Below are 26,545 nucleotides of genomic sequence, written 5' to 3' on the forward strand. Positions count from 1 at the left end.
TCCATCATATGTCAGCGAGATCACTGCGTGACGATGGATGTTTCATCATGAGTTTAAACACACCAGCAGCAGCCGGATGCATGTCACCTGACCGTCACGTGTTCCCAGAGATCCTGCTGATAACCTTGAACACGTATGAACACACACAGGTCGACTTATTTCATGTGTTACGCAGTCCATGATACATAATGGACTGAATGACTGAATCTGAAGACACATAAACAGTAAAATAATCTACAACCTTAAGCAAATGGACTTATTATTAACTTTAAAAAAAAAAAAAAAAAAATATATATATATATATATATATATATATATATATATATATATTTTTTTTTTTTTTTTTTTTTTAATGTATTTTGAGACCCTTCACCCTCTCAGTTCATCTATGGTGTAATTAGCTGCAGACCTCCAAAATGTGAAATTCTCTGCTTGAGCTTGAATCTTTTTGTTATTAAATATATTTATAGATAGTGATGCACTTGGAACAGATCTAGAGGGTTAATAAAGAAAAAGTTACTTGAATCATGTTGTCGTTATATTTTCAAGTTGACTAATTAAAAATTGAGAATGGGTCAAATGTTTTGTTATATCGCCCAGCCCTATATTAAACCCATTTAAAAATCATGGCTTTCATGACTATTTTGACTTCACAAACACTATGATTTAATTAAATAAATATTTGCAAAGCAGGTTTAATATATGCACTTTATTTATATGTCTCAAACTCCATCTGTGCATATTGCTGCGTTTGGGTTTATTATAACGTTCATCTGAGAATGCAAAGTGTGCCATTTCATCAGATTCGAAAGGTAATCAATATCTTTCTCAAAATGCTATCTGTTCATCACGACTTCAGAATAAAAGCTCAGTCTGAGTTTACATGTTTGAATATGTCCAAATATTCAAGAAATTACAGTTGTTGTAGCAGTCGTAAAGAAATGCCAAATATGAACTCTTTAAACTAAAAGAAAACCTTGAGATATAGCATAATGTTGTTGTGTGTATAATGCCTAAACAAAAGCTTGTTCAGAAATGCTGACAAAAACTTAATAAAATAAAAATAATGTCTTTCTCTGTAATTAATTAAACAAATATTTGAATATTCGCTTTTTATTTTAGCCCAAATATTCGAATTCCCAACTCTAATTCATCTTGCACTGCATTCTATAAAATCACTGACTCAACTGTTATAACAGTTTGCACATGGATGCTATAACAACACAAACAAGAGAACAAACCCTGCACACGAGACACACGCGAGACACACGCGAGACACACGCGGACTCCTGCAGATACAGACTGATCCACTGGCCGTTACCTGTCTGAAACACAGAGACAGACAGACAGGGATCTGGCAGACCAGACTGAACTGCATTGCAGATAGTGTGATGGGTGTGTCGCTGTCTGCTGGACACCGAGAGGACAAACACACATCTAAACTAGCGCTCAAAAGTTTGATTCATCGAGAACACACAAAATTGATCAGAAGGGACAGTAAAAGCATGTATAATATTTATATTTCAAAACATTTCGATTTCAAATAAATGCTGATCTTTTAAACTTTCTATTTATCTGTGAATTATGAAAAATAAAATGTATCACAACTGTGTTCAACATTGATAATAATCAGAAATATTTCTTGAGCAGTAAATCATCATATTATTCTGATTTCTGAAGATCATGTGACACTGAAGACTGGAGGAATGATGCTGAAAGTACAGCGGAGCATCACAGAAATACATTACACTTTAACACAGATTCACACAGAAAACAGATGATTTACAGTAGAATAATATTTCACAATATTACCGTTTTTACTGTGTTTATGATTAAATAAATGCAGCCTTGGTGAGCAGAAGAAACTTATTTTAATAACATTTTAAAAATCGACTTTTGAATGGTATATTCAGTATACACACACACACACACACACACACGCACACACAGCCCACTCACAGTAAGTGCACGGCTGTGGTCAGGTGTTCAGTCTGATGTTTTCAGATGGGTGGTGTGTGCAGTACAGGCTAATACTGCTATAATCCATGTAACAGAGCTCAGATCAAATCCAGATTATCTGAACCTGCTGTAATCTCTCGCAGACATTTACGCAGCTAATAAACACTCACATAAACATCCTGTGATCATCACAAACACACACAGTTACACAGATCATGCCAAACGAATTAACAGTCATAGAAAACTATTTCATTTTGTCAGACTGCACAACAAAATGTTACAACATGAAGAAAATTGATAATGAAAATGATTAATTTATTTAAAAAAACAGTGAAATCTGAATTTATTTAAATAATAGTAATGTTACATTTATTATATAACATAATATCTAGAGGGTTTTTTTGTACATTTTGGGAAATTAAGTGCTCCTCCATTATGTCCCACAAAATTAAGGTTAATCATTAAATATAATTTGAAATGTACAAATGAAATGCAAATGTCTACATGTATGAATTGAAACACTGATTATTCATCTCTAATGTTTGTAAACACTCTATTTGCTGTGTGTATGAACAGGTTTGTGGGTAATTCATTTGGAAAAATAAGTATATTAAAAACCAAACTGACTGCGGTTATATGAGCTGCATTCTATTTAAATTCCGATTATTAAATTATTAGAAAAATAATCTGAAGTGTCGAAGATGTTTTAATTGGGCTGTGAACATGGATTATGAGTGTTTGTGTTCTCTGTGTGTCCCAATGCACTAATACAGCCACATCATTCACACTTTACAATTAGCTGTCAGTCTCTCATCAGCTGATGACGGGTGGATATTGATCACTGTTCACCTCACAGAACATCACATGAGGAGACACTGAAGAATACTGCTGAGTCACACTGAGACCTGACAGCCAGAGCCACAGACAGAAGAACCACAGACAGAAGAACCACAGACAGCCAGAGCCACAGACAGCCAGAGCCTCAGACAGAAGAACCACAGACAGAAGAACCACAGACAGCCAGAGCCACAGACAGCCAGAGCCACAGACAGCCAGAGCCTCAGACAGAAGAACCACAGACAGCCAGAGCCACAGACAGCCAGAGCCACAGACAGCCAGAGCCTCAGACAGAAGAACCACAGACAGCCAGAGCCACAGACAGCCAGAGCCACAGACAGAAGAACCACAGACAGCCAGAGCCTCAGACAGAAGAACCACAGACAGCCAGAGCCACAGACAGAAGAACCACAGACAGCCAGAGCCACAGACAGAAGAACCACAGACAGCCAGAGCCACAGACAGCCAGAGCCACAGACAGCCAGAGCCTCAGACAGAAGAACCACAGACAGAAGAACCACAGACAGCCAGAGCCTCAGACAGAAGAACCACAGACAGCCAGAGCCTCAGACAGCCAGAGCCACAGACAGAAGAACCACAGACAGCCAGAGCCTCAGACAGAAGAACCACAGACAGCCAGAGCCACAGACAGAAGAACCACAGACAGAAGAACCACAGACAGCCAGAGCCACAGACAGCCAGAGCCACAGACAGCCAGAGCCACAGACAGAAGAACCACAGACAGAAGAACCACAGACAGCCAGAGCCACAGACAGAAGAACCACAGACAGAAGAACCACAGACAGCCAGAGCCTCAGACAGAAGAACCACAGACAGAAGAACCACAGACAGCCAGAGCCACAGACAGAAGAACCACAGACAGCCAGAGCCACAGACAGCCAGAGCCACAGACAGAAGAATCACAGACAGAAGAACCACAGACAGAAGAACCACAGACAGCCAGAGCCACAGACAGAAGAACCACAGACAGAAGAACCACAGACAGCCAGAGCCACAGACAGAAGAACCACAGACCCACAACACCCCTGCCGCGTTTTGATTTTGAATTTTGCAAAGCTGATATTTATTCAACAAAGTCAAAGCCTTTTAAAAATATATTTGTGGCAGTCAGCATTGATACTGTGGCAAGCCACCACAAATAAATCGATGTATGGGAAACTCTGGACATTGAATCTGTTTGAACATCCTCACTGAATGATGCAAGCTTTAAAATTTGAGTGAAAACAGATTTTCAAGCCTGGGGAAAGTCACTGAAATGAATGAAAACTCAAGTCATCAAAGACATTTCAATGGTCAGCAGGAATGTCTTTAGTTACACATCTGAAGGACATTCACATCTTATCAGTCCAAACACTGGGTATCAACTCAAGCCACAGTCAAATACTCCATCAGAAACTTTCTGTGAGTGCAGCAGAATGATTTATAACAATCCTGTAATGCACAAAAGAACAGAAAGCGTGTGTGGAACCTTTGGCAGTAAAACCACGGTATTCCTGAGAGCGAGCGAGCGCAGCAGCTGTGTGGAGCGTCTCTCAGGACCAGCACCTGACTCTTGTTGAGTATTTTTGGACTGAAGTGCCTGAGTCTCTATGAACACATGTAGGAGTGAGAGCGGAGTACTACACTATTACACAACACACACACACACACACACACACAGGTCTGTCCTGTCATGACGGCTGCAGCTGAAGGGAAGCCTGTGTTTGGTTTCAGCATCCAGTTGATATTGATATTGCTCATAATCACATCAGCTCTGATCATCTCAGCACGTCTCATCATAATCAATGACAGTTTAATGAACTCAAACCAACTCCTCCATACTGTCACAGTGATCATCATGAGCTGCTAGCACAAATAAACCGAATCTAAACTAGTTCCTGTTTCCTCAGCATAAAGCAGAGCTGTAGTAGTAGATCAGTGATTTCAGAGAGATGTGATTCCTCTCAGCAGAAGAGAGCATGAACTTCTGCTGCTCACAGTGTGGGAGGACACAGATCCAAACACACTCTTTCTCTGCAAACACAGCTTCATCAAACAGAAAGAAATCAAATCAAATCTTGATCTCACTTCAGTGTTAAACGGGTCATTACGATTTATTTATTCCCTGAGCTTCAATGCTATTCAAATACTATAATGATTACAGTACCTATAGTGATAACAATAACTACAACTATAGTTATAAATGTAATCATAATGTTAACATTAGCTATAATGATAACTATTGTGATAACTACAATGTAGTAACTATATCGATTACTATAACAATAAATATATTATGTTCCACACCAGCACACAATAGTGATCAGTTATATTAATTGTGCTGCAGTTTTGTCATATGTCACTTTAAATGTTCAAGCTCTTTAAAGCAGGAATGGGTTCTGATTGGCTGTCAATGCTTTTATTATTAGTCAACTACAAAAAATAATTCTAAAAGTGATTCCAGTGATATTGTTCCTTTGTGATGTTATGGTATAATCTAGTTATGATAATATTCCAGCCTCTGCTGAAGGAAGCTGTCCTGAGCTCAAGGAAACAGGACGTGTGGAGGTGACCACATGTGAAGTGAAGCTCTAGTTTAGCTGTAGCTTCACTATAAATAGTGTACATCTGCAGCGGTGTGAAGTCATTACTCATGCCCTCCGCTGCTTTATGTAGGCTGCTGTGACGTTTAGGGGTCAAACTCTGAAGAACAACCACAAAGTTCTGCTACTTTCCACAAGAACAAGAACACAGGAGAAAGCAGGTCAGCTCTCACACATATTCTCTGTCTGCCGCATTAGCGCTTGATGCTCGGATGGTCTGGAATAATTCATCCTGAAATCCAGGAGCGACAGGGAACGTTCACAGAGACCAATTACTGCAGTCAAGTTGAGCTGCTGCTCTAATCCGGTTTGAATCCAGTAATCCGCTTTTAATGTGAAGACACGGTAAAATCACTGACACACACTGAACAAAAGTTCTGAAATAAAGAGCTCAGAAAGATAAAAATAAACCCACAAAGACAGGCAGACTGAGACCATCTGAGACATCACTTCACTCGTGTCAGATCGTTTTGTCATTTTTATCTCTAGATTTTTTCAGCTGTTTTGTTGTTCAGCAGGTGAACCGGTGCATCTGATCACTTAGGACAGAAGCAGCACACTCTGAGTATAAGCACTAGTACTAGAGATGAGTGACTCAACAAACAGGAGTGGAGAGAATCTCCTCTGCTCGCTCCTTTTGGTGCACTACAGCACTCCCCACTGATCAATCAGATTACATAAGCACACTGCAGAGAGAGAGAGGGGGGGGTGAGAGAGAGACGGAGAGAGGGACAGAGAGAGAGACAGAGAGAGAGAGAGAGAGGGGGGGGGGGGGGGGGGAGAGAGAGACAGAGAGAGAGGGACAGAGAGAGAGACAGAGAGACAGAGAGGGAGAGAGAGAGAGACAGAGAGAGAGAGAGAGAGGGGGGGGGGGGTGAGAGAGAGACGGAGAGAGGGACAGAGAGAGAGACAGAGAGAGAGAGAGAGAGAGAGGGGGGGGGTGAGAGAGAGACGGAGAGAGGGACAGAGAGAGAGAGAGAGAGAGAGAGAGAGAGGGGGGGGGGGGGGGGGGGGGGAGAGAGACGGAGAGAGAGAGGGACAGAGAGAGAGACAGAGAGACAGAGAGGGAGAGAGAGAGAGGGGGGGGAGAGAGAGACAGAGAGAGAGAGAGGGAGAGAGAGAGAGAGGGGGGGAGAGAGAGACAGAGAGAGAGAGAGGGAGAGAGAGAGGGAGAGAGAGAGAGAGAGAGAGAGAGAGAGAGAGGGAGAGAGAGAGAGAGAGAGAGAGAGGGAGAGAGGGACAGAGAGAGAGGGAGAGAGGGACAGAGAGAGAGGGAGAGAGAGAGAGACAGAGAGAGAGAGACAGAGAGATAGAGGGATAGAGGGGGGGGAGAGAGAGAGGGAGAGAGACAGAGAGAGAGGGAGAGAGAGGGAGAGAGACAGAGAGAGAGGGAGAGAGAGAGAGAGGCAGAGAGAGAGAGAGGGAGAGAGAGACAGAGAGAGAGAGAGGGAGAGAGACAGGCTGCAACAGCAGAATCAGAAAAGAAGAAATATTACTAGAGACTGAGACTTAAAACATATTGAATGTTGTGATGTTATATAACAAAATCTCAATCTCTAATAAAAATAACAAATAAATAAAGAAATTAAATATGCACTATGCTTTCCATCACAGTAATTAATTACATTTTACAATATATTCACAACATCACCTTTCTACTGTATTTCTGACCAAATAAATGCATAGATGAGCAGAAGACACTTCATTCAGAAACATGAAATAGAGTCAGTTCTCCTCAAGTTCACACAGGTGTAGAGAATGACATTCAGACTTCTGTCTGTCAAATGTTGAGTCTCTTAATTCCCAGTAAATGACTGTCAGCTCTGTGTTAGATGATCGTCTCATTCGTGTGACTGTGGCATGTTCTCCAGCTGACTGGTCCACACACACGTCTCCATCTGCATACTAAGAGCTAATGAAGCTGCCAATGATGGAGGGCTTTACAAACGAGGCACTGACGGTGTCACCGCGCATCATTATGTCTGAGCTGCGTGAATGATGATGGACGGAGTGTTTAACAAACACCACCGTGGGAAAGACAAATGTCCAGCGGCTGATCACTAATAACCTCTAGACTGAACATGTCCATCTCATCATGGAGAGCAAACACACTCATCAGTCCAAACCGTGGAAACTTGGTCATCACAAATGTTAGAAAATGATAATTCATCAATATTTCCTTTAATGCTTAAATAAAGAGCTGGAAGATCAACAGATGCCAATCAAACAGCAGCTGTTAAGTGTCGTGTGAGTGCCTGTTTTCCACTTCCTGTCGAAAAAGGTCAGTGTGAGCGGTGCTCTGAATATCAGTTCACATCATTGGTCTATTCACAGCAGAAAGGTCACAGTCAAAGGCTTGTTCACTTCAAAGATAAACACACACACACACACACAAGGGCTAGTGTACACACACACACACGAGGGCTAGTGTACACACACACACACACACACACACACACACAGAGTCCAGGTGAACAGGACACAGCGGCGCTGAAGCTCACCTCGAGCAGCAGACGTGTTTCTGTTGTGACAGTATGTACAGAATTTAAAGTGATTTCTGAGGTGAATGTTTCTTTTAATAATAATTATAATAAAATGGTTTGAGACAATGAGAATTATTACAAACCTGATCACCATGACAATAATCTACAAGAACTCAAACCTCAAAATGTTGTAGAATGAATCCTATTCATGCACTAGTGTCTGAGACTGCTGTGGAAATGTGCATCTGAAGCACACGTGATGCTCTTCTGCATCTCACTATATCATCATTCATCTGAGAGTCACTTCAGCAGCATTTCACCATTCCATCAGAAGAAAACTACCATCAAACAACCCCCCAAATAAGTGTTCAGTTACAATGACCAAATATATTACTAAGAAAATACTTCTCAAAAGAAAAGTAATTATTATTTTAAGTAATAACATGCAATATTTCGTCCATGTTTTCATTTAAACAGTAAACCTCTGTTGTGCAGTCTATGTTTGCCCAAAAAGAAACTAACTGTTCAAATTTCATTTGATTAAATATTACATTGTTTTACATCACTCTCACTGACCTTTTCCTGGACTCTGTTTGAGAAGCTGTAAAGACATCTCTTTGTCAGCACCTGACCAATTTAATACTAGCACTTATCTAATAAATCATTTTTTCTTTTTGGTTCAGTCTGGCATCCAATCAGAATGCAGGCAGAGATCACCCAGAATGCAGTGTTTCCACATGGACAGCACCTCACTGCTGGAAGAGACAGATGGGAGCTGATCTCACAAACACACACACACCTTCAGGAACATCAGCTGAATCTGATCACTCTTTCAATGCAGCAGCAGATCTGAAGCTCACATCTGCGTGTGTGTGTGTGTGTGTGTGTGTGTTTACACAGCATCTCTGAGCACATCCTGTTATAACAACACCACAAAGCCCATACAATAATACTCATTTATCATTCATTGCAGCCTGCCGTCACACACACACACACAGTTTCATGTGAGTTGTGGGATGTTAATTGCGACAGTCACAGTGCAGCAGCATCTGTCATTAATAAAAGTCAAGAGCCAATTGAACAGTCGATTCTTATTGGGCAAACGAGCACATCACTGCAGAGAATAGAGGATGTATACACGCAATGGCACTGAACACACTCACTCACACACACACACACACACCACACACGCTCTGTTCACAGGACGAACACATTCAGTGACTCTCATAAACGATCTTCACTGAATCCCAAGTGAACCAATCAAAAAACTGCTCCTGTGACGAAACTAACAGCTGATCCGAGCAAACACTAGAGCTGATGGTGTTTCGCACACACACACACACACACACACACACACACACACACACACACACACACACACACACACTAGGTTCCAGCTGTTTAACAGACATATTAACCCACTAGTTAACACTAGAATCTGGTCTGATGGCCTGACTGATGAACAATGGTCACATGACATGCAAGTAAACATAAAATATTTCACCTTTTAGATATTTTGTTTAATTTAGATGTTTTTATTTTAAAATAATTGTGTTTTAATTTTATTTCAAACACAATATATATATTTTTTAGTGTTTTACTTTGATTTGTTTTTTTTAGGGGAATTTGTTTGTTTTATTCTGATCTCACAACAGCAGTAAACACACCACACACACACACACACACTCTATCGCTGTGCTGGAACACCAGCACTACATCACAGTGACACCAGAGCGAGAAACTCTTCCTGTCTCTCTCTCTCTGTGTTTCGCTCTCTTAATTACACAGTAAATCAGACAGACCTGGGGTGACTCTATTAAACACACACACAGCTCTCTTCCCGCTGCACGCTGGACGAGCAAACACACTCTCTCTCTCTCTCACACACACACACACACACACACAAAGGTCCTCCACTCATCAGTGTTCACTACATACAGACCTTTCACTTCCACATGAACCAGGTGTACTGTTCTGTCATATCTCATTAATAATCACTCAGTCACACAGCTGCTCTGAATGTCATGTGATCACCTGCTCGGACCAATCACAGCTGTTATGAATTACATCTAACCCTGACATCCCCGGAGCATGACGGTTATACCATGGTGAATGTTTACCATATTCACTGATTCATGTGGAACCTGAAAGAATACTGTGTTATTACACTCAAACTATGACATGTTATCAATGTGAGTTACCAGAGGAATCAACATATGCTAATTAGTCACAATGTACAATTTACATATATGCTAATTAGTTCACTAGGGTCACAAGAGTCAATTTGAGGTTTTTACACGAATCAACCTAAGACAACCAATAGGAGTTCACTATGTAATGGACTATAGAATCAGTGCACTACAGAAATCACTAGAATTCAATATATTATTCACTATACAGTTTACTACAGAGTTCATTACAGAATTCACCACAGAATTATCTGATGTTCACAACATAATTCTCTATGTAATTGACTAATCGACTATAGAATTCACTATGGAGTTTACTAGAGTTCACTACAGAATTGACTTTAATGTTCACTAGTGAATTCACTCTAGAAGCTCCCTGATAAAAACAGGTACATGTGGGTGAACTTCATAAAATCTTATATCAAGAAATAATTGACTTTCATTAATTTAGTCACAGTAATGATTCATGTCATGATATAGTAAACCAATCAGTAAAGCAGCTTTGAAGCGATCATTAAAAGTGCTGCATAAATAAACCTGACTTGCCTTATTAATCAAATTTCTGACACAAAACAATATTGAAATGCATGACAGATGCTGGCGGCTGCTATTGGCTGAAGCGGGTTGGACAGGCGTCCAATCAGAGCGGCTCAACTCCACATGGCCGAGGACGGTGAGGTCGTCTGCTCATGACACGAATGTTTATTTCAGGTCAGACTCAAACTCTGAGAAGAGAGAGACAGACAGCTCCACACTCCTCTGCTCATTTATCTTCCCTCTGGATTATGTAACAGGAGAATCTTATCAAATATTAATGTTGTGTGGAGAGAGAGACAGAAGGGAGAGAGCAGACAGTTTGACGGTCTCGCTGCTGTTACTAAACCTCTTTCCCAGGTTACACTGCAAGACTCCGGTCTGTTAGATTACATCACAGCATCGCCACACGGTTCCCATGAGATGCTCCCATGTGTGGCTCATGATTCGCCTCGAAACACAATGAAAAGGATGCTTAAAAAAAGTCGCTTTGGATAAAAGTATCTGATAAATGCAAAAATGGATCTGTAGGACCAGTAAAAGTTTCTGTATTGTGACATAAAACACATCTTTACAACAGTATAAGTTTTAGATTTTTGCATCAAAACAATAAATCATGAATTGTTCAACTAATGATTTATAGAGAATGCTTCAATTTTATATTATATGTATATATGCACACATATATCAATAATTATACAGTAATGTCAATGCAAAAAATGAGGTTAGGTATTCTTTCTTTGTTCATTATTCCTGAGGTGAATATGATCATGTGCTGGCAGGTTTCCTGAGATGCAGTTCTTCTTCAGATGTATCATCATATCCAGCGCATGCCATTACAGTGATCTGAGTGTGTTCATTTTACACCATAACACACACACACACACACACTGGACTCAGTCCCATCTAACCCGCACTGCATTGAGCTGTAGGGTGGAGGAGGGAATCAATGCCGTTTTCAACATGTAATGCTTGCTAATGATTTTCTGCTGGTGTGTTTACTGAAGACGATAGTGCAGCTCTAAGAAGGCGCTTCTATCTATTCATCAGCGTGATTTGGGTGTTTTTGTGTGGCTGGAACAACAATCAACGGATCGATTGCAGGCAGAACTGATGCATGAGGTTCTAGACGAACCAAAGTGCACACAAACACAGCGATGCTGCAAACATCTGCACTGACGACACTCATGAATGCAAAGAAGCCACAGGCGATACGACCTCACCTTGTTATTATTATTGATCACAAACACTTATTCACATCAGACCTACACCATCATCACAACAACGACAGATTCCTAAACTCTGCATTTTATATATCTGGTTACACACATGCCTGTGAAACACACCTGCTCAATCAATACAATCCGCATCCAATCATCTGTATTGTTCCTGTAGTTCTTCTCGTGTCCTGTGTTTGCTGCCTCGTCTGTGATTCTGTGACTGTTAATGCAGCACATTCCCACACTGATCAATAATCTCTATTAATTCATACTGTACTTAATCAATCAATCAATCAATCACACGGTTCATTTGAATGATCTTCAGCATTTATGCAGCATAACATCACAGTAAACACAGGGCGTCTGCAGTGGAGCTCAACACTGACTTCATCAGGACATACGCACTGCATCCGCCTTCATAAGCGCTCGGTTTCCTCACACCCACGTTCATCAGTTCAAGCGCAGAGAACCGGACGGAAGCCGGTGGCTCCCGCAGCATCAGCACCACTGCATCAGTACCGCATCACACACACACACACACAAACACACACACAGGCCAGTGCGGGGACTCACGGTCCGTAAGAACTGGATCTCATCTTCGGCTTCGCCGTCCGTCATGGTTCGGCGTGGGTTCGGAGCCTCTCACCGGACAGATGAAGCTCTCAGGCGGCGGCGGAGACGGCTCTGATGCGGGTGTAACGGGTGTCTCCTGCCGCATTCTCATTGGACGGCTGACATACTCAGAGGGCGGGGCTATGCAGATGAGTGTGCGGTGAGTGTGCGGAGGCGGGAGCGCGCCCTCTGCTGGATGACCGTTAAACCGGTTAAAACCGTTACAGCATCGAGCAGCGCCATCACGAGCACACCGGAGCAAACACGACTCTATCCGTGAAAAACATAAAAGGCTTTTTTTTTCTTTTCTTATGTTGAGGCAAACTAAAGTAAGGTTAAACGATTATGTTCATGAATATTAAACGACTGACTTCTGAACCTGCAGATTATGTAGTTTAAGCTGAATGACTCGGTTCTGCGGAACCAACAAGAACACGAATATCAGTTTTCTCACAAAAAAAAACAATAAAGAAGAACTTTATATCGAGTAACTCACATTTCAGACAAAGGTTTTCCAGCTCCACAACAGAGTAAAGATCGACAAGAAACCAAACCGCAATGACAATGACTGACTCGGAGCCGTTAGAGCGGGAAAATTAGCGCGGGATTTAAAAAAATAGTGTTCCTGAGTTAATCAGGCTAATAATTAATAAAGTGTAGAAATTAGAAATAAAAGTGAAAAATAAAACTATTAAAAAAACGATCCAAATAATAAAAATATGAAATTTGTTATTAATATTTATACCTGCATGTGAGTGTCACGTGACCAACTGACAGCCTCGAACATGTTAATGTCGATAAATTATTGAAACATTAACGTAAAATCCCAAATTTACTTCAGCACAAATGTTTAATATCGAAATTAACATTTAATGTATGAAATATTAACTGATACCAGTGTTATTGTTTTAAGCAAATAACCAATGTAATATAATTTTAATACTATAAATCCAACAGATTAATAAAATAAAAATATCAAAAGCCCCATTATCTGTTCTACATGGACTCATTAGTCTGAATGGACAGTAGAAATGATGGGTGCCATAGAAAAATGCTCAAATTAACTGCTTCCAAACTCTGTTCTATTAATAAAATACTAATACTAACACACACTCATAAATCACCAAACAGAGTTTTGATTTAATGTTGATTTATTTGAAAATATACATCTTAACAAATGTTAAATTATCAGTTTCACAAATTGTTTTCCTCAGTTCAGTCAAATTAACAAACTGATATAATCCTAAAACCAAAATAAAAGCAGGATTGTGCGTTACAGTTAAAGCACCATACTGAACAAGTCGTCCTTAAGATTACTATGTCACTTTCTGACATTAATACTAAAAGTGACCTCTGACCTCACTGAATTTACAGTCTAGAATCCTGATCATTTTAAATGATGAAATGACAATCGACGAGAAATGACTAAAGGATCTGCTGGAGTCTGTAAGTTCAGCTGGTCTTTTGTACCAGTATTTTCTTTAAATCTCATAAGAAATCAATTTATAAAACCCACAGGCCTAAAAATAAAATAAGTGCTCATCGCTGTTTTATTAAAAATAGAAATGTAATTAAAAGCAGGGCTCTAGATGGCACCTCTGTAGTGTAAAGATAAAAGTGTTTTCTGGACCCTTTGATATTAAAATCCATAATCTGGGCCAAAACCATCAAAACAAAATGAAGTTTTCTCTGCAGTGTCGTCCAGATCCGAGCGGCTCAGTGTCAGTCGGTGTCATAGCCCAGGATCGGACCCAACCACCGCTCCACCTCCGACATCTCCATCTGCTTCCTGTGTGCGTAATCCTCCACCTGACCCACACACACACACACACACACACACACACACACACACACAGAGAGAGATGGAGGTCACACCTGCACTTACTGTTCCTGCAGCATTATAAAGTCCTGCAATCATACAAATGCTAATACAAACACTGGCCACATCTTTTGGAATTGGGTCGAAATTTGACATTGTTGTGGGAAAACCACTTCCTTAATCTGATTGGTGAATGCTTCTGTTGAGATGGTCTTGTTCATACCTGCTCTTTAGTGATTTTACCCACAGCGAAATAGCAGGATTTGGGGTTGGAGAAATACAGGCCGGATACGGAGGCAGCAGGAGTCATGGCCAGAGACTCTGTCAGAGCGATTCCTGCAGGAGAACATGAAGAGACACGCGGAGATGCTTTATGATGGAGACACGGTCAGATCCCTTCATCACAGGGACAGAAACATCTGAGGAACCTCATCACTTCTTCTACAGAAGGTAACATAAGTGTCTAAAGGCTGCGTGATTCTATCATTCTCGGAATTTGTTTCTTGGTTCTAGAATAGAAAGAAGAACTCGATTCCCAGAATCTCAGAACTGATGTTTTTTGGAATGCCTCCTGCTCTCACCGGTTTTCTCCTGTATGTCTGCGAGTTTCCACATGGTGTGTTTCTCGGTGTGGTCGGGTTGGCTGGGGTATCCTGCGGCCGGACGGATGCCTTCATACCGCAGCCGGTGCAGGTCAGACGCCGGCAGATCCTCCTCACCGCTGTAACCCCACAGATCCCTGCGCACACGAGCGTGCAGCTCCTCCGCGAACGCCTGCCGTGCACACACACACACACACACACACACTCAAACTCAACATGTCTTCCTGTGTGAAGACCGTTCACAGTGAGAACCGGAACCAGCATGTTTTAATAACCACTATGAGCATACTGACTCATTATAATGTTTAGTGTGTGTGTGTGTGTGTGTGTGTGTGTGTGTGTGTGTACCTCAGCGAGGCGGTCCGCCAGGGCTTTGACCATGATGCTGCTGTAATCATCTCCCTGCTGCTCAAACTTCTGACTGAGTTCTTCTGCTCCAAACACAGACACGGCGAACAGACCCACGTAATCCTGAACGCCGCTGCTGCGAGGAGCCACGAAGTCAGACAGACACAGGTACGGCTCGGAGCTCGCCGAGTCCTTCTCCGCCTGCAGGACAGAGCTCAAACATCAACACGTCATGCACTTCTCCACACCGCTCGCTTACTGTGGTCAGAGCGCTCTCACCTGCTGTCTGAGGCCGTAGAAGGTGGCGACAGGTGTGGTGTTTGGAGCCGTGACATCATCAGCGTACAGGTGGATGTCGTCTCCGTCGCTCTGAGCGGCCCAGAATCCCACGAGTCCACGCGCCTGCAGTCCTCGGCTGTCAATCAACTGGTTCAGCAGCTTCAACGCATCATCATGCACACGCCGCGCTTCCTCTCCTGAAACACACGGGTGAGACACGTCACCGACGCTGACCTCTGACCCCCCCCCGGCTCAGTCCTGCAGCGAATCAGACGCACCCACGGTTTTGTCGTTGAATATTTTGGGGTATCCGCGGTTGGGGTATTTCCCCCGCAGCTGCCACACGTCAAAGAACGGCTTCCAGTCGATGAAGTCCAGCAGCTTCCGCAGGTCATACGTGTCAAACACATGTGTGCCCAAGAACTGCGGCCGCACTGCAGACGAAACACACTCTCTGATGTTCATCATGTGCACACACACAGCTGGTTTAGCTCTGGTTAGAGACTAGTTGAGCAGGTTTAGCTCGTGATACCTGGTCTGGGTTGAGAGAGCCAGTCAATGTGAAGGCCCTTCTCTCGAGCTCGACTCAGAGACAGGAAGCGTCGCTCCTGCAGGAAACACATCACGTCAGATCTCACTTCCTCATTAACCTGCCGCTTTATGAAGAGGTGCATTAAAACGATCTGGTGACCGTCAGACCTTCAGAGAGTCGTAGTGATCCTGTCGGATGTCTTCATACTCCTCCTGGAGCTCCTCGAAGAAGTCCTCACGGACGCCTCCATCCAGCAGCTGAGAGCACTGCACACACACACACACACACACACACACACAAATCATCATCAGAAGGGTTTAGCTGCTGCTGTATGAAGACACAGACGGGCGTCTCACCACTACTACACTGCGGGACGCGTCCAGAACATGAACCACGGGAGAGCTGTACCGCGGGGCGATTTTCACCGCAGTGTGCGTCCTGTCACACACACACACACACACACACACACACACACACCACACAGAGTTCAATCAGGAGTTCAGATCACTAACAGACACATTTCGGAGGAATAATGACATCGATTCAGTGAAACTTTACAAAACATTTTTGTAAAATCTCTAAAATCTACAAAAACTCAGATTTGCATGATTTATTCTGAGTGATGTTGGAAATGAATCAGGATTTTGAAATGATTCACTGAAATTAACTAGAACTGATTCGTGGAAACGGATCACAATCTTCTCCAGAGTTAATGGCTAAATTAAGAGCTTCTCCTGGACGTAGACGGTGAATCTCCTCTGAATGAGACGTACTTTGAGGTTGTGGCTCCACCGATCAGCAGAGGAGTCTTCAGACCCAGACGCTCCATCTCTTTAGCCACATGAATCATTTCATCCAGTGATGGTGTGATGAGACCCGACAGACCGATGATGTCTGCACACACACACACACAGAGAGAGAGCATCACGCGTCACGAGTCCTTCAGAGAGGAGAACATCAGCTGAGAGACACTGAAACTGACCTGCTTTGTTTTGAATGGCCTCCCGCAGGATCCTGTCACAGGGAATCATCACTCCCAGATCAATGACCCTGCGGAGACACACACACACACACACACACACACACACACGGTGGTGTTAGAGTGACTGATGGCAGCGTTCACCCGTCTGACATCAAACACCTGCAGCTGTTAGCGTCTGGAGAGCCACTTAACACCAGCACACACACACACACACACACACACTGATCCGTCAGTATCTCAGACTCACCGGAAGTTGTTGCATCCCAACACAACGCCTACAATGTTTTTTCCAATGTCATGGACGTCTCCCTTCACTGTGGCCAGCAGAATCGTCCCCTGATACGGGTCCTGTAGCACCACACACACACACACACACACACACACACACACACCAGCTGAACTCTCACTATTCTTCACTATTAAATGAATCCCACTGCAGTCTTGTGAGGAGACGCTCACCACGTCCTCAGTAGAGCCGGACGACATCATCTGCTCTCGCTCGCGCTCCATGAAGGGAATCAGATGACCCACAGCTTTCTTCATCACACGGGCCGATTTGATCACCTGCACACACACACACTTAACTCTTACTCTGATGAAGAAAATTTAGGTTTAGAATCTTGCATCAATGAATCCTCTCAAAAAATAAAGCCCTTATAAAAATAATTTTAATAATCACAGAAACATTTTCTACTATAGAAGCTTTTGTGGAATGAAAAGATTCCATGGATGTTGACGGAAGCATCGCAGGCAATAAAAGAAGCGGATAACTTCATCTTCTGTGCTGTGTTTGATTGTTACCTGAGGTAAGAACATCTTCCCGGCTCCGAACAGATCTCCGACGGTCTTCATGCCGTTCATGAGCGGGCCCTCGATGATGCGCAGGGGTCGAGGATAGCGCTGGGTGTGAGTGCGTGCCTCCTCCGTGTCCTCCACCACATACTTCTCTATCCCCTGAGAACACATCATCTCTCATCACGCTGGAGACTTCAGCTCAAACCATGAGCAAGTGTGTGTGTGTGTGTCGGACCTTGATGAGAGCGTACTCCAGCCGCTCCTCCACGCTGCCCAGCCTCCACTCGTCCGTCTGAACCACTTTCTTCCCTCCTTTAGTGTTGTTCTACATCATCCACAGCAGGAACACATTATTACACGAGGAACACAGAGCGCTCACAGACACGATCCACCGATTCATCCAGCTAACTCATGAAGCATCACATTTCTCAAGTCAACATTAGCTATGTTTACATGCACAAAACAATCCTTCTGAGAGAAGAAAGACTTCCAACAGAGCCGGATCTGAAATACTCCAGTAACAGGAAACATGAGAAGCTGAACACTGGAGCAGTGAAGAGATGCACATGTTCAGTCCTTTATTTACTAAGTGTCTGCTAAAAAGTTGCTCTGATGTACACTGCTCTTCAGAAGTTTGGGTCAGTATTTTTATTTTATTTTTTATTTTTTATTGATAATAAAGACTTGCATTGCTAGAAAAGATTTCTAATTTGAATAAATTGTTCTTTTTAACTTTTTATTCATCAACATTAATCACAGGTTCCAAAACAATGTTAAGCAGCAAGTCGTTTTCTGACGTAATTATCATGTGACACTCAAGACTGGAGGAATGATGCTGAAAATACAGCGGAGCGTCACAGAAATACATTAGAATTTAAAGTGTATTTTAAAATAAAAAAACTATTTTAAATTGCAATAATATTTCATGTTTTTTTCCGTATATCTAAAAAAATGCATCCCTGATGAGCAGAAGAGACTAATTAAAACATGAAAAATCTTGCTTTTGAACAGCACTGTATGTTTAAATGAAGCCAAAACCATCCTCCAGAATCTGAAATCTAGGTGGACTGATTCTGAATAACAGAGCCAGCGTCTGCAGAGCTGGTTCAGAGCGGACCGGTTCTGGTTCTGGTTCTGTACCTGTGCGTATAGCAGGAGCTTCTCGGTGGCCTCTGGGTCTCGGTTCCAGATGATGTTCTCACACAGCAGCAGCAGCTCTTTATCAATGTCATCATACACCGGCAGATTACCAGCGTTCACGATTCCCATGTCCATGCCGTCCTGCACACATACACACACACACACACACACCTCAAACATGAGTCTGCAGTAGGAAACACCTGGGATCCGTGAGAGGAGACGCACTGACCTTGATGGCGTGGTAGAGGAAGACTCCATGCATGGCTTCTCTGATGGCTTCCATCCCTCTGAAGGAGAACGAGAGGTTAGAGAGACCCCCGCTGACCCTGGCACCGGGCAGACTCTCCTACACACACACACACACACACACACACACACACACACAGATGGTTAACTCAGAGGTCCTCCGGCCCGGAGCGGCTCGTCGCTGACCGTCACACACACCTTGATGATCCGCGTGGCTCTGATGAAGTTGATGGCGTACATGCTGTGCTCCTCCATACCGGTGCCGATGGTCAGGATGTTGGGGTCAAAGATGATGTCATTGGGGTCAAAGCCCACCTGACTGATCAGCAGATGATACGCACGCGAGCAGATCTTCACCTTCTGATCCGTCTCGGTCGCCTACAACACACCAGCGGATGAGTCTCCTTCGTTCATACAGTGCTTCACACAACACGATCGATGATGCAATGTTTACGCTTCTAAATATTTACTTTTTAAAGCTACAGGAAACATATTTCATAGGTAACAGTATTCTGACAGCCTCTGGATTCTCTCAGGAGCTGAACATGATCTTTTATTTGGGTGACAGACACAGAGACACTGAAACAAGCTCAGCTTTCCCTAAATCATCATTTACTCACACTCATGTCATTCCAAACCTAGCACAAAAGAAGAGATTGTGTTTTGTTTTTAATTCAATGAAGGTCAGTGTGGTCTGATTTATTTCGGTAGCATACAGGCTTTGAATGACAACACAATCCAATTCAAATTAAAACTAAAAAATAAAAATACTATTGTTACAATAATTTAATAAACAGGAAGTCACCTGTCCTTCTTCATCAAACGCCATGACGACCACAGCGGCGCCGTAGCGACGGACCCGTCTCGCCCGGCGCAGGAAGTCCTCCTCGCCCTCTTTGAGGCTGATGCTGTTGACGATGCACTTGCCCTGACAGCACTTCAGACCCGCCTCGATGACCGCGAAGTTTGACGAGTCGATGCACAGCGGCACCTGCAGCAGAGGTCAGGGGTCAGGGGTCAGAGGTCACTCAGTAGCAGTGGTCCTGACACTGACCTGTGTAAAGCCACACATCTGTCCTGCTGCTGAACCAGATGTGTATTCACACACGCCTGTAGCTTCAGTTTCACTTTAAATAAACGAACTCAGGCTTGGTGTCTATAATATACGTTGTTAATAATGAAGGGTATTATAATCGCTTGATTTACACAGATTTCTATTTGTTATTCCTGTTCTGAATACGGTGAACTGTAGTGGATTTGTTGTGGAGTGAGGAAAACATACACGTTCACATTTATTCATTTAGCAGATGCTTTTATCCAAAGTGACTTACACACGAGAAAAGTGACAGAATCTGAATCTATTAGAGAGCGCTAGTTGATTCTGTTTGGAAGCGTGATTCTGAATATACGAATAAAGTGTGACTAGCACTAATATACCACAATCTGAGCTTTTTATTCCTCAATGCAGTTTTGATCCAGAGCGGATCTGTGGAGCGTGGTCACACTCGAGATGAAGCCTCACCTTGGCGATGTCCGGCTCAGACGAGATGAGGTTACAGAAGCGGGTCATAGCAGCCACTCCGTCCAGCATCCCCTCGTCCATGTTAATGTCCAGAACCTGAGCGCCCATCTCCACCTGAGCCTTAGCGATGCTCAGCGCCTCCTACACACACACACACACACACAGAGAGAGAGAGAGAGAGAGAGAGAGAGAGACACACAGAGAGAGACACACACACACACACACACACACACACACAGAGAGAGAGAGAGAGAGAGAGAGAGAGAGAAGAGACACACAGAGAGACACACACACACACAGAGAGAGAGAGAGAGAGAGAGAGAGAGAGACACACACACACACAGAGAGAGAGAGAGAGAGAGAGAGAGACACACACACACACACACACACACACACACAGGGACACAGTGTGCAGTAGATGTATTCCAGCTGTGTGTCTGCTTGTTATGATTTGAAGGCTTCACATCACCCAGAATACCTCATAATTTCCAGCCATGATGAGTTTGGCAAACTTGCGTGATCCAGCAACATTACAGCGCTCACCGATGTTCACAAAGTTTGTGTACGGGCCGATCCTGAACGGCTCCAGACCTGAACACACAAACAAAAACAGACTTTATATAGACATTTATTATTCATTTATAATACCATTAATAATAAGAGGTGAAGATCAGACGCACCTGACAGCAGCATATAATCACCGTACACATCTGTAGGAGGAACTCGGGGTTTGACATGACGCACGCTCTCAGCAATCGCCCTGAAACACACACCACACACACACACGAGTTGAGTTCAGCGATCTCGACACTCTCTAACACACACACACACACACACACACACACACACACACACACACACACACACACACGAGTTGAGTTCAGTGATCTCGACACTCTCTCACACACACACACACACACACACACACACACACACACACACACACTGATCAATCGTTCACACACACCGGATGTGTTCAGGGGTCGTTCCACAGCAGCCACCGACGATATTCACCAAACCGTCCACCGCAAACTCCTGCCACAAACAACACGGGAACATCATCATGAGTGACGAGTCGAGCACACACACACACACACACACACACACACACACACTGTGTAACACTGAGTGACCTTCAAATGAGACGCTGTGACGTCTGGGGTTTCATCATAGCCTCCGAATGTGTTGGGAAGCCCTGAAAACACAGACCAGAGAACATACACACTCCATTTAAAACATTAGCATGTGACACGTGTGCATCATGGGACGAGAATCCTTTCAGACAGTGTTCAGACGCATCGGGGTATGAGCTCACCTGCGTTTGGATAACAGATGACAAACGCTCTGGTGCTCTTTCCTATCGCTTCAATGAACGGACGCATCTCAGTGGCTCCCAGAGCACAGTTCAGACCGATACTGACAGAGAGAGAGAACAGCAGTAATGAACCAAACCTGTCCTGAGGAGACGAGACGAGACGAGACGAGACGAGACAGACGGACTCTCACCCCAGCGGCTGAGCGTGAGACAGACTGATGACGAACGCTTCTCCCGTCTGACCCGAGAGAGTGCGGCCGCTCTTATCCACGATAGTGCCCGAGATCTGCACACACACACACACACACACACAGCTCATCTGTCGGGGAACACACTCACGCCGTGAAGATCCAGAGAGTGCTGAACACTTACAAACACTGGTCGAGGTTCGTAACGCTCCTCAAACAGCTGGTCGATGGCAAATATCGCCGCCTGACAGAAACACAATCACCAAGAAATATTCGTACAGAAACGATACAGAAAAAGCCCTTTGCACTGAACTCTGAGCGTCGTGACTTTAGCAACATTACACACAAACTAAAGTTAAAACAGTGAAATCATAATCAACCTCATCACACAGCACAGAAAACGCTGATGGTACGAGCTCCTGTGAGAGTTCAGCTGTACCTTTGCGTTCGCCGTATCAAAGATGGTTTCCACCAGGAGAACATCAACCCCTCCGTCCAGCAGACCCTTCACCTGCTCCGCATACGCCTCCACCAGCTCATCGAACGCTGCACACACACACACACACACACAGGGGTGTGAGGAAGAGCAGCACACCTGCTCCGGGATCAGTGTTCGTTCTCGCGTGTCTTACTGGTGTTCCTGTAGTCGGGTCTCTCCACCGATGGAGACACAGACAGCGTTTTATTGGTGGGACCCACCGCTCCTGCTACAAACCGCTTACAACCTGCCAACAACAACAACAACAACAACATCACCCAACGTCACACACACACACACACACTGTGAACGAGACGGCCGTGTGTTGACCTGTCTGTGTGGAGACATCATCCGCTGCTCTCCGGGCCAGTTCTGCAGACACTTTATTCAGCCGATACGCCTGAAACACAACACACATTACAAGCTGCTGAACTCATCATCATCATCATCTTCATCATCTCATGCCAAACTGATAAATGTAATCAAACTATCACCAGGTCCTCCATGCCATAGTCAGCCTGAGCGATGCTGGTGCTGCTGAAGGTGTTGGTCTCGATGATGTCAGCTCCAGCCTCCAGATACTCCTGCAGACACACACACACACACACACACACACACACACAGAGCCACACAAACACACACGCGCGCACACACAGAGACATACAGACGCACACACACACACGCACAGAGACACACAGAGACACACACACACACACACACAGAGACAAACACACACACACACACACACACACAGACACACACACACAGAGACACACGCGCGCACACACAGAGACACAAACACACACAGAGACACGCACACACACACACACACACACACACACACACACACAGAGACACAAACACACACAGAGACAAACACACACACACACAGAGACACACGCGCGCACACACAGAGACACAAACACACACAGAGACACGCACACACACACACACACAGACACACAGAGACACACACAGAGCCACACAAACACACGCGCGCACACACAGAGACACAAACACACACACACACACAGAGAGACACACACACACACACACACACACAGAGCCACACAAACACACACGCGCGCACACACACACACAAACACACACGCGCGCACACACACACACACACACACAGAGCCACACAAACACACACACACACACACACCCACACAGAGACACAGTGTGTAATGAGAAACCAGTCAAATTACAGTTTAAGAATTATTTTATTATTATTTAATTATTTATAAAACAATTACTTATTATAAAGTAATCAAAGAAAGATTAGTAAAAATAAATAAATAAACATTCTAATTATCTCAGTGTACAGAGCCTGTTTGGGTTTTATAAAAGGAAGAATTTTTAAAGACCAGGAAACAAGCAACTCCTCAAAGTACAACTTTAGAAGATCTCTTCATTCCTTCTTAATTCATTTTACACACAAAAAGCTGAAGGCTTGAATATATCTGCTCACAAACACTCAAATCTAGAGATAGCTCTTCTGATCGCACTGCTACAGTTACAGATACAGTTACTGGAGAGACTAAATTAAAAGTCTTTTAATGAGGTTCTGATCAAAATGAAGTAGGTTTATGATTAAAACAAGTATCTTCCAGTGGAAGCAGAAAATTCTTAGGTTTTCATTATCCATTGACAGATATTTACTCTTGTTTTAATCATAAACTCAGAAAACAAGACTTTAGATCTTCATTCTGCATCTCCAGTGATTGTGTCTTGATTTAAGGATGTTTAGAGATCTGTTCTGGAAAACAAGACAGAAACACGGAGGAAGAGATTCATCATGTAATGCCCTGACTGATCAGCTCTGATGTAAGATCTAAATTTGTGGAAGGGAACATTAAAGGGGTCATATGATGCTTATTTATTTGGTGTATTTGGTGTAATAGAATATGTTGAGATGCTTTAATGTTTAAAAAAAACATGATTTATCAAATACTGTACATTATTGTAGGTCCTCTATGCCCCGCCTCCCTCAAACAAAGCCCCTCCTTCTGACAAGCGCAGTCTGCTCTGATTGGCCAGCTGACCCAGTGCATTGTGATTGGCCGAACACTGCAAGCACTCGTCGGAAATGTAACGCCCCTTTCCATAATCACGAGCTTCATCTTTCAAAATAAATGTAAAGACAGTTGATAATGTTCTTAATTTTCCCATCAGTTCAAGCTGAAAGAGGAACAGAGTCGAGACACACACAGTGATGAAGCTCGTGTGTGTTTGGAGAACACAAGACACAGACGGTTAAGACAAGTCCACTGTGTGACCCTCTCTCTCTCACACACACACACACACACACACACACACACACACACACACACACACACACACACACACGTGCGAGACAAAAGACAAGGTTTGTTTTAAACAAGGTGCTCTGGAGGCGTGCTAGACTCTTAACTTTGATAAAGAATATCTCTTTGGATCTGAGACTTTACAGATCTTCTTCATGCACTAAGAGCGTGTAACACTCCAGAGAGAAAGGAACAACTGAAGTCACATCATATGACCCTTCTAAGATTTGAGAGACCCGCAGAAGCGCTGTGTGTGACGATGCGGAGGACTGTGAGAAACACACACCCTGTGGATGCTGTAGATGACGTGCGGCTGGCTGATGCTCAGGATGTCATTATTGCCCTTCAGACTCTTGGGATGATCTCTGAACTCTTGACCTCTGAAATCCTCCTCCTCCAGGTTCCTCTGCTGGATCATCGTTCCCATTCCTCCGTCCAGAACCAGAATCCTCTGCTGAAGGAGAGCGACGAGCTCGTCCCGGAGAGACAGCGCTCTTCCTGCTCAGCGCACACACACACACACACACACACACACACACACACATCATTTATATAGCACTTAATAGAATACAGATGCAGCTTCATGGCAACAAACAAGAAAATAACATTATGTTAAATTTCAACTGTAAATCAACTTTATATAAAAAAAGGATAGTGTGACTAATTTATAATACTTTATATATATTTTTTTAATAATATTGGCATTATTCAATCAAAACCTGGTGCATGAGCTCAGATCAATGAGCCCTAAGATCAATCAGTTCCAAAATAAATACAAAATATCTGTATTATTTTAAAGAAACCAAGCTGATAAAAAAGACTGAATTAATAAAATCCCTTAATTAGAGGTTTTAAAGAAAACAAGTGTAAAGTAAGTAGTTCGCACTGTGTGAAGCCAGTAAGGTTTAGTTGATCTGAAGATGTGTCACGTGCTCTCCGGATCGATATCATGACTGCTTCACTGAATCAACAATCAGGACTTCACCTCATAAACTTCTGTCCTGCTCTAACATTATCAGCACAGTTTTCCTGTTGGACACGATCTGTACTTTATAAAGCGCTGGAGAAATGAATCTGGCTGGACTTGTTACAGGCGAGAAACCTGTCGATATCGTCTTAATCGATCCGTTTCTCCGACACTCAGAGATCAATACACTGGATCCTGATCAGCTGGGACTCGGAGTCCGTCTTTAAAAACAATACTCATAAAACATATCAACACGCAGAAATACTAATCAAGCTCTGAGTGGCAGCGCTCATCATCGCTTGATCAGATTGGCACGAGCTCTGGTGCAGACGGTCATGAATCCAGCTGTTGCATCAGAACCGATCCGGTTCCGCGGAACTCACCGGCGGCGGAGCTCGGATGAATCGTCGGAGGCATCGTCCTGACGTGACACGAAACAGCCCGAACGAAGACACTTAATCGCAGCACTATGCAGGAAGAGCGGTTCTGATCTGCTCTATAAACACTGTCAAACTTTCTTTGTAGAAGTTTTGTGCGCGCTACACGTGTTGGAGAAGCGCGCATGCGCGACCTGAACACATGTGCT

The 26,545-nt window shown here is 43.5% G+C and overlaps 2 protein-coding genes across 2 annotated transcripts in view; both read right to left on the minus strand.

Moving 5' to 3' along the window:
• ryr2a (ryanodine receptor 2a (cardiac)) overlaps nt 1-12,950 on the minus strand; it is a 79,756-nt gene extending 66,806 nt beyond the window's left edge. The window contains exons 1-2 of the mRNA XM_026222254.1: nt 12,934-12,950; nt 12,399-12,707 (exon numbers count right to left, since the gene is read on the minus strand). Of these exons, the coding sequence (XP_026078039.1) occupies nt 12,399-12,443 (45 nt within the window). The 5' untranslated portion in view covers nt 12,444-12,707; nt 12,934-12,950. The remainder of the gene's footprint in view (nt 1-12,398; nt 12,708-12,933) is intronic.
• Nucleotides 12,951-13,570: 620 nt separating this feature from the next.
• mtr (5-methyltetrahydrofolate-homocysteine methyltransferase) lies at nt 13,571-26,545 on the minus strand. The gene is made up of 33 exons (XM_026222256.1): nt 26,343-26,545; nt 25,279-25,490; nt 23,178-23,267; nt 23,014-23,083; nt 22,838-22,930; nt 22,645-22,751; nt 22,390-22,449; nt 22,209-22,303; nt 22,018-22,118; nt 21,836-21,897; nt 21,670-21,737; nt 21,383-21,462; nt 21,181-21,293; nt 20,703-20,843; nt 19,986-20,171; nt 19,379-19,558; nt 19,164-19,280; nt 18,935-19,075; nt 18,030-18,119; nt 17,801-17,953; nt 17,459-17,563; nt 17,247-17,347; nt 17,000-17,067; nt 16,791-16,911; nt 16,374-16,455; nt 16,185-16,283; nt 16,018-16,093; nt 15,764-15,919; nt 15,486-15,682; nt 15,207-15,407; nt 14,838-15,030; nt 14,480-14,592; nt 13,571-14,246 (listed from the first exon to the last, which is right to left on the minus strand). Exons 1-33 carry the CDS (start codon nt 26,521-26,523, stop codon nt 14,160-14,162), a joined length of 3,939 nt encoding a protein of 1,312 aa, XP_026078041.1. The 5' UTR covers nt 26,524-26,545; the 3' UTR covers nt 13,571-14,159.

The sequence above is a fragment of the Carassius auratus genome, chromosome 37, assembly GCF_003368295.1.
Source record: "Carassius auratus strain Wakin chromosome 37, ASM336829v1, whole genome shotgun sequence".
Lineage (NCBI taxonomy): Eukaryota > Metazoa > Chordata > Actinopteri > Cypriniformes > Cyprinidae > Carassius > Carassius auratus.

Bases quoted from the DNA above. Each gene is read 5' to 3' on its own strand.
- mtr (XM_026222256.1), bottom strand. From the start codon at position 26,523: ATGCGCGCTTCTCCAACACGTGTAGCGCGCACAAAACTTCTACAAAGA. The intron at 19,281-19,378 runs GTGTGTGTGACG...GTGTGTGTGTAG, and splicing joins GAGCCACGCGGATCATCAAG to GAGAGTCTGCCCGGTGCCAG. The intron at 19,076-19,163 runs GTCAGTGCGTCT...GTATGTGTGCAG, and splicing joins TCCTCTACCACGCCATCAAG to GACGGCATGGACATGGGAAT.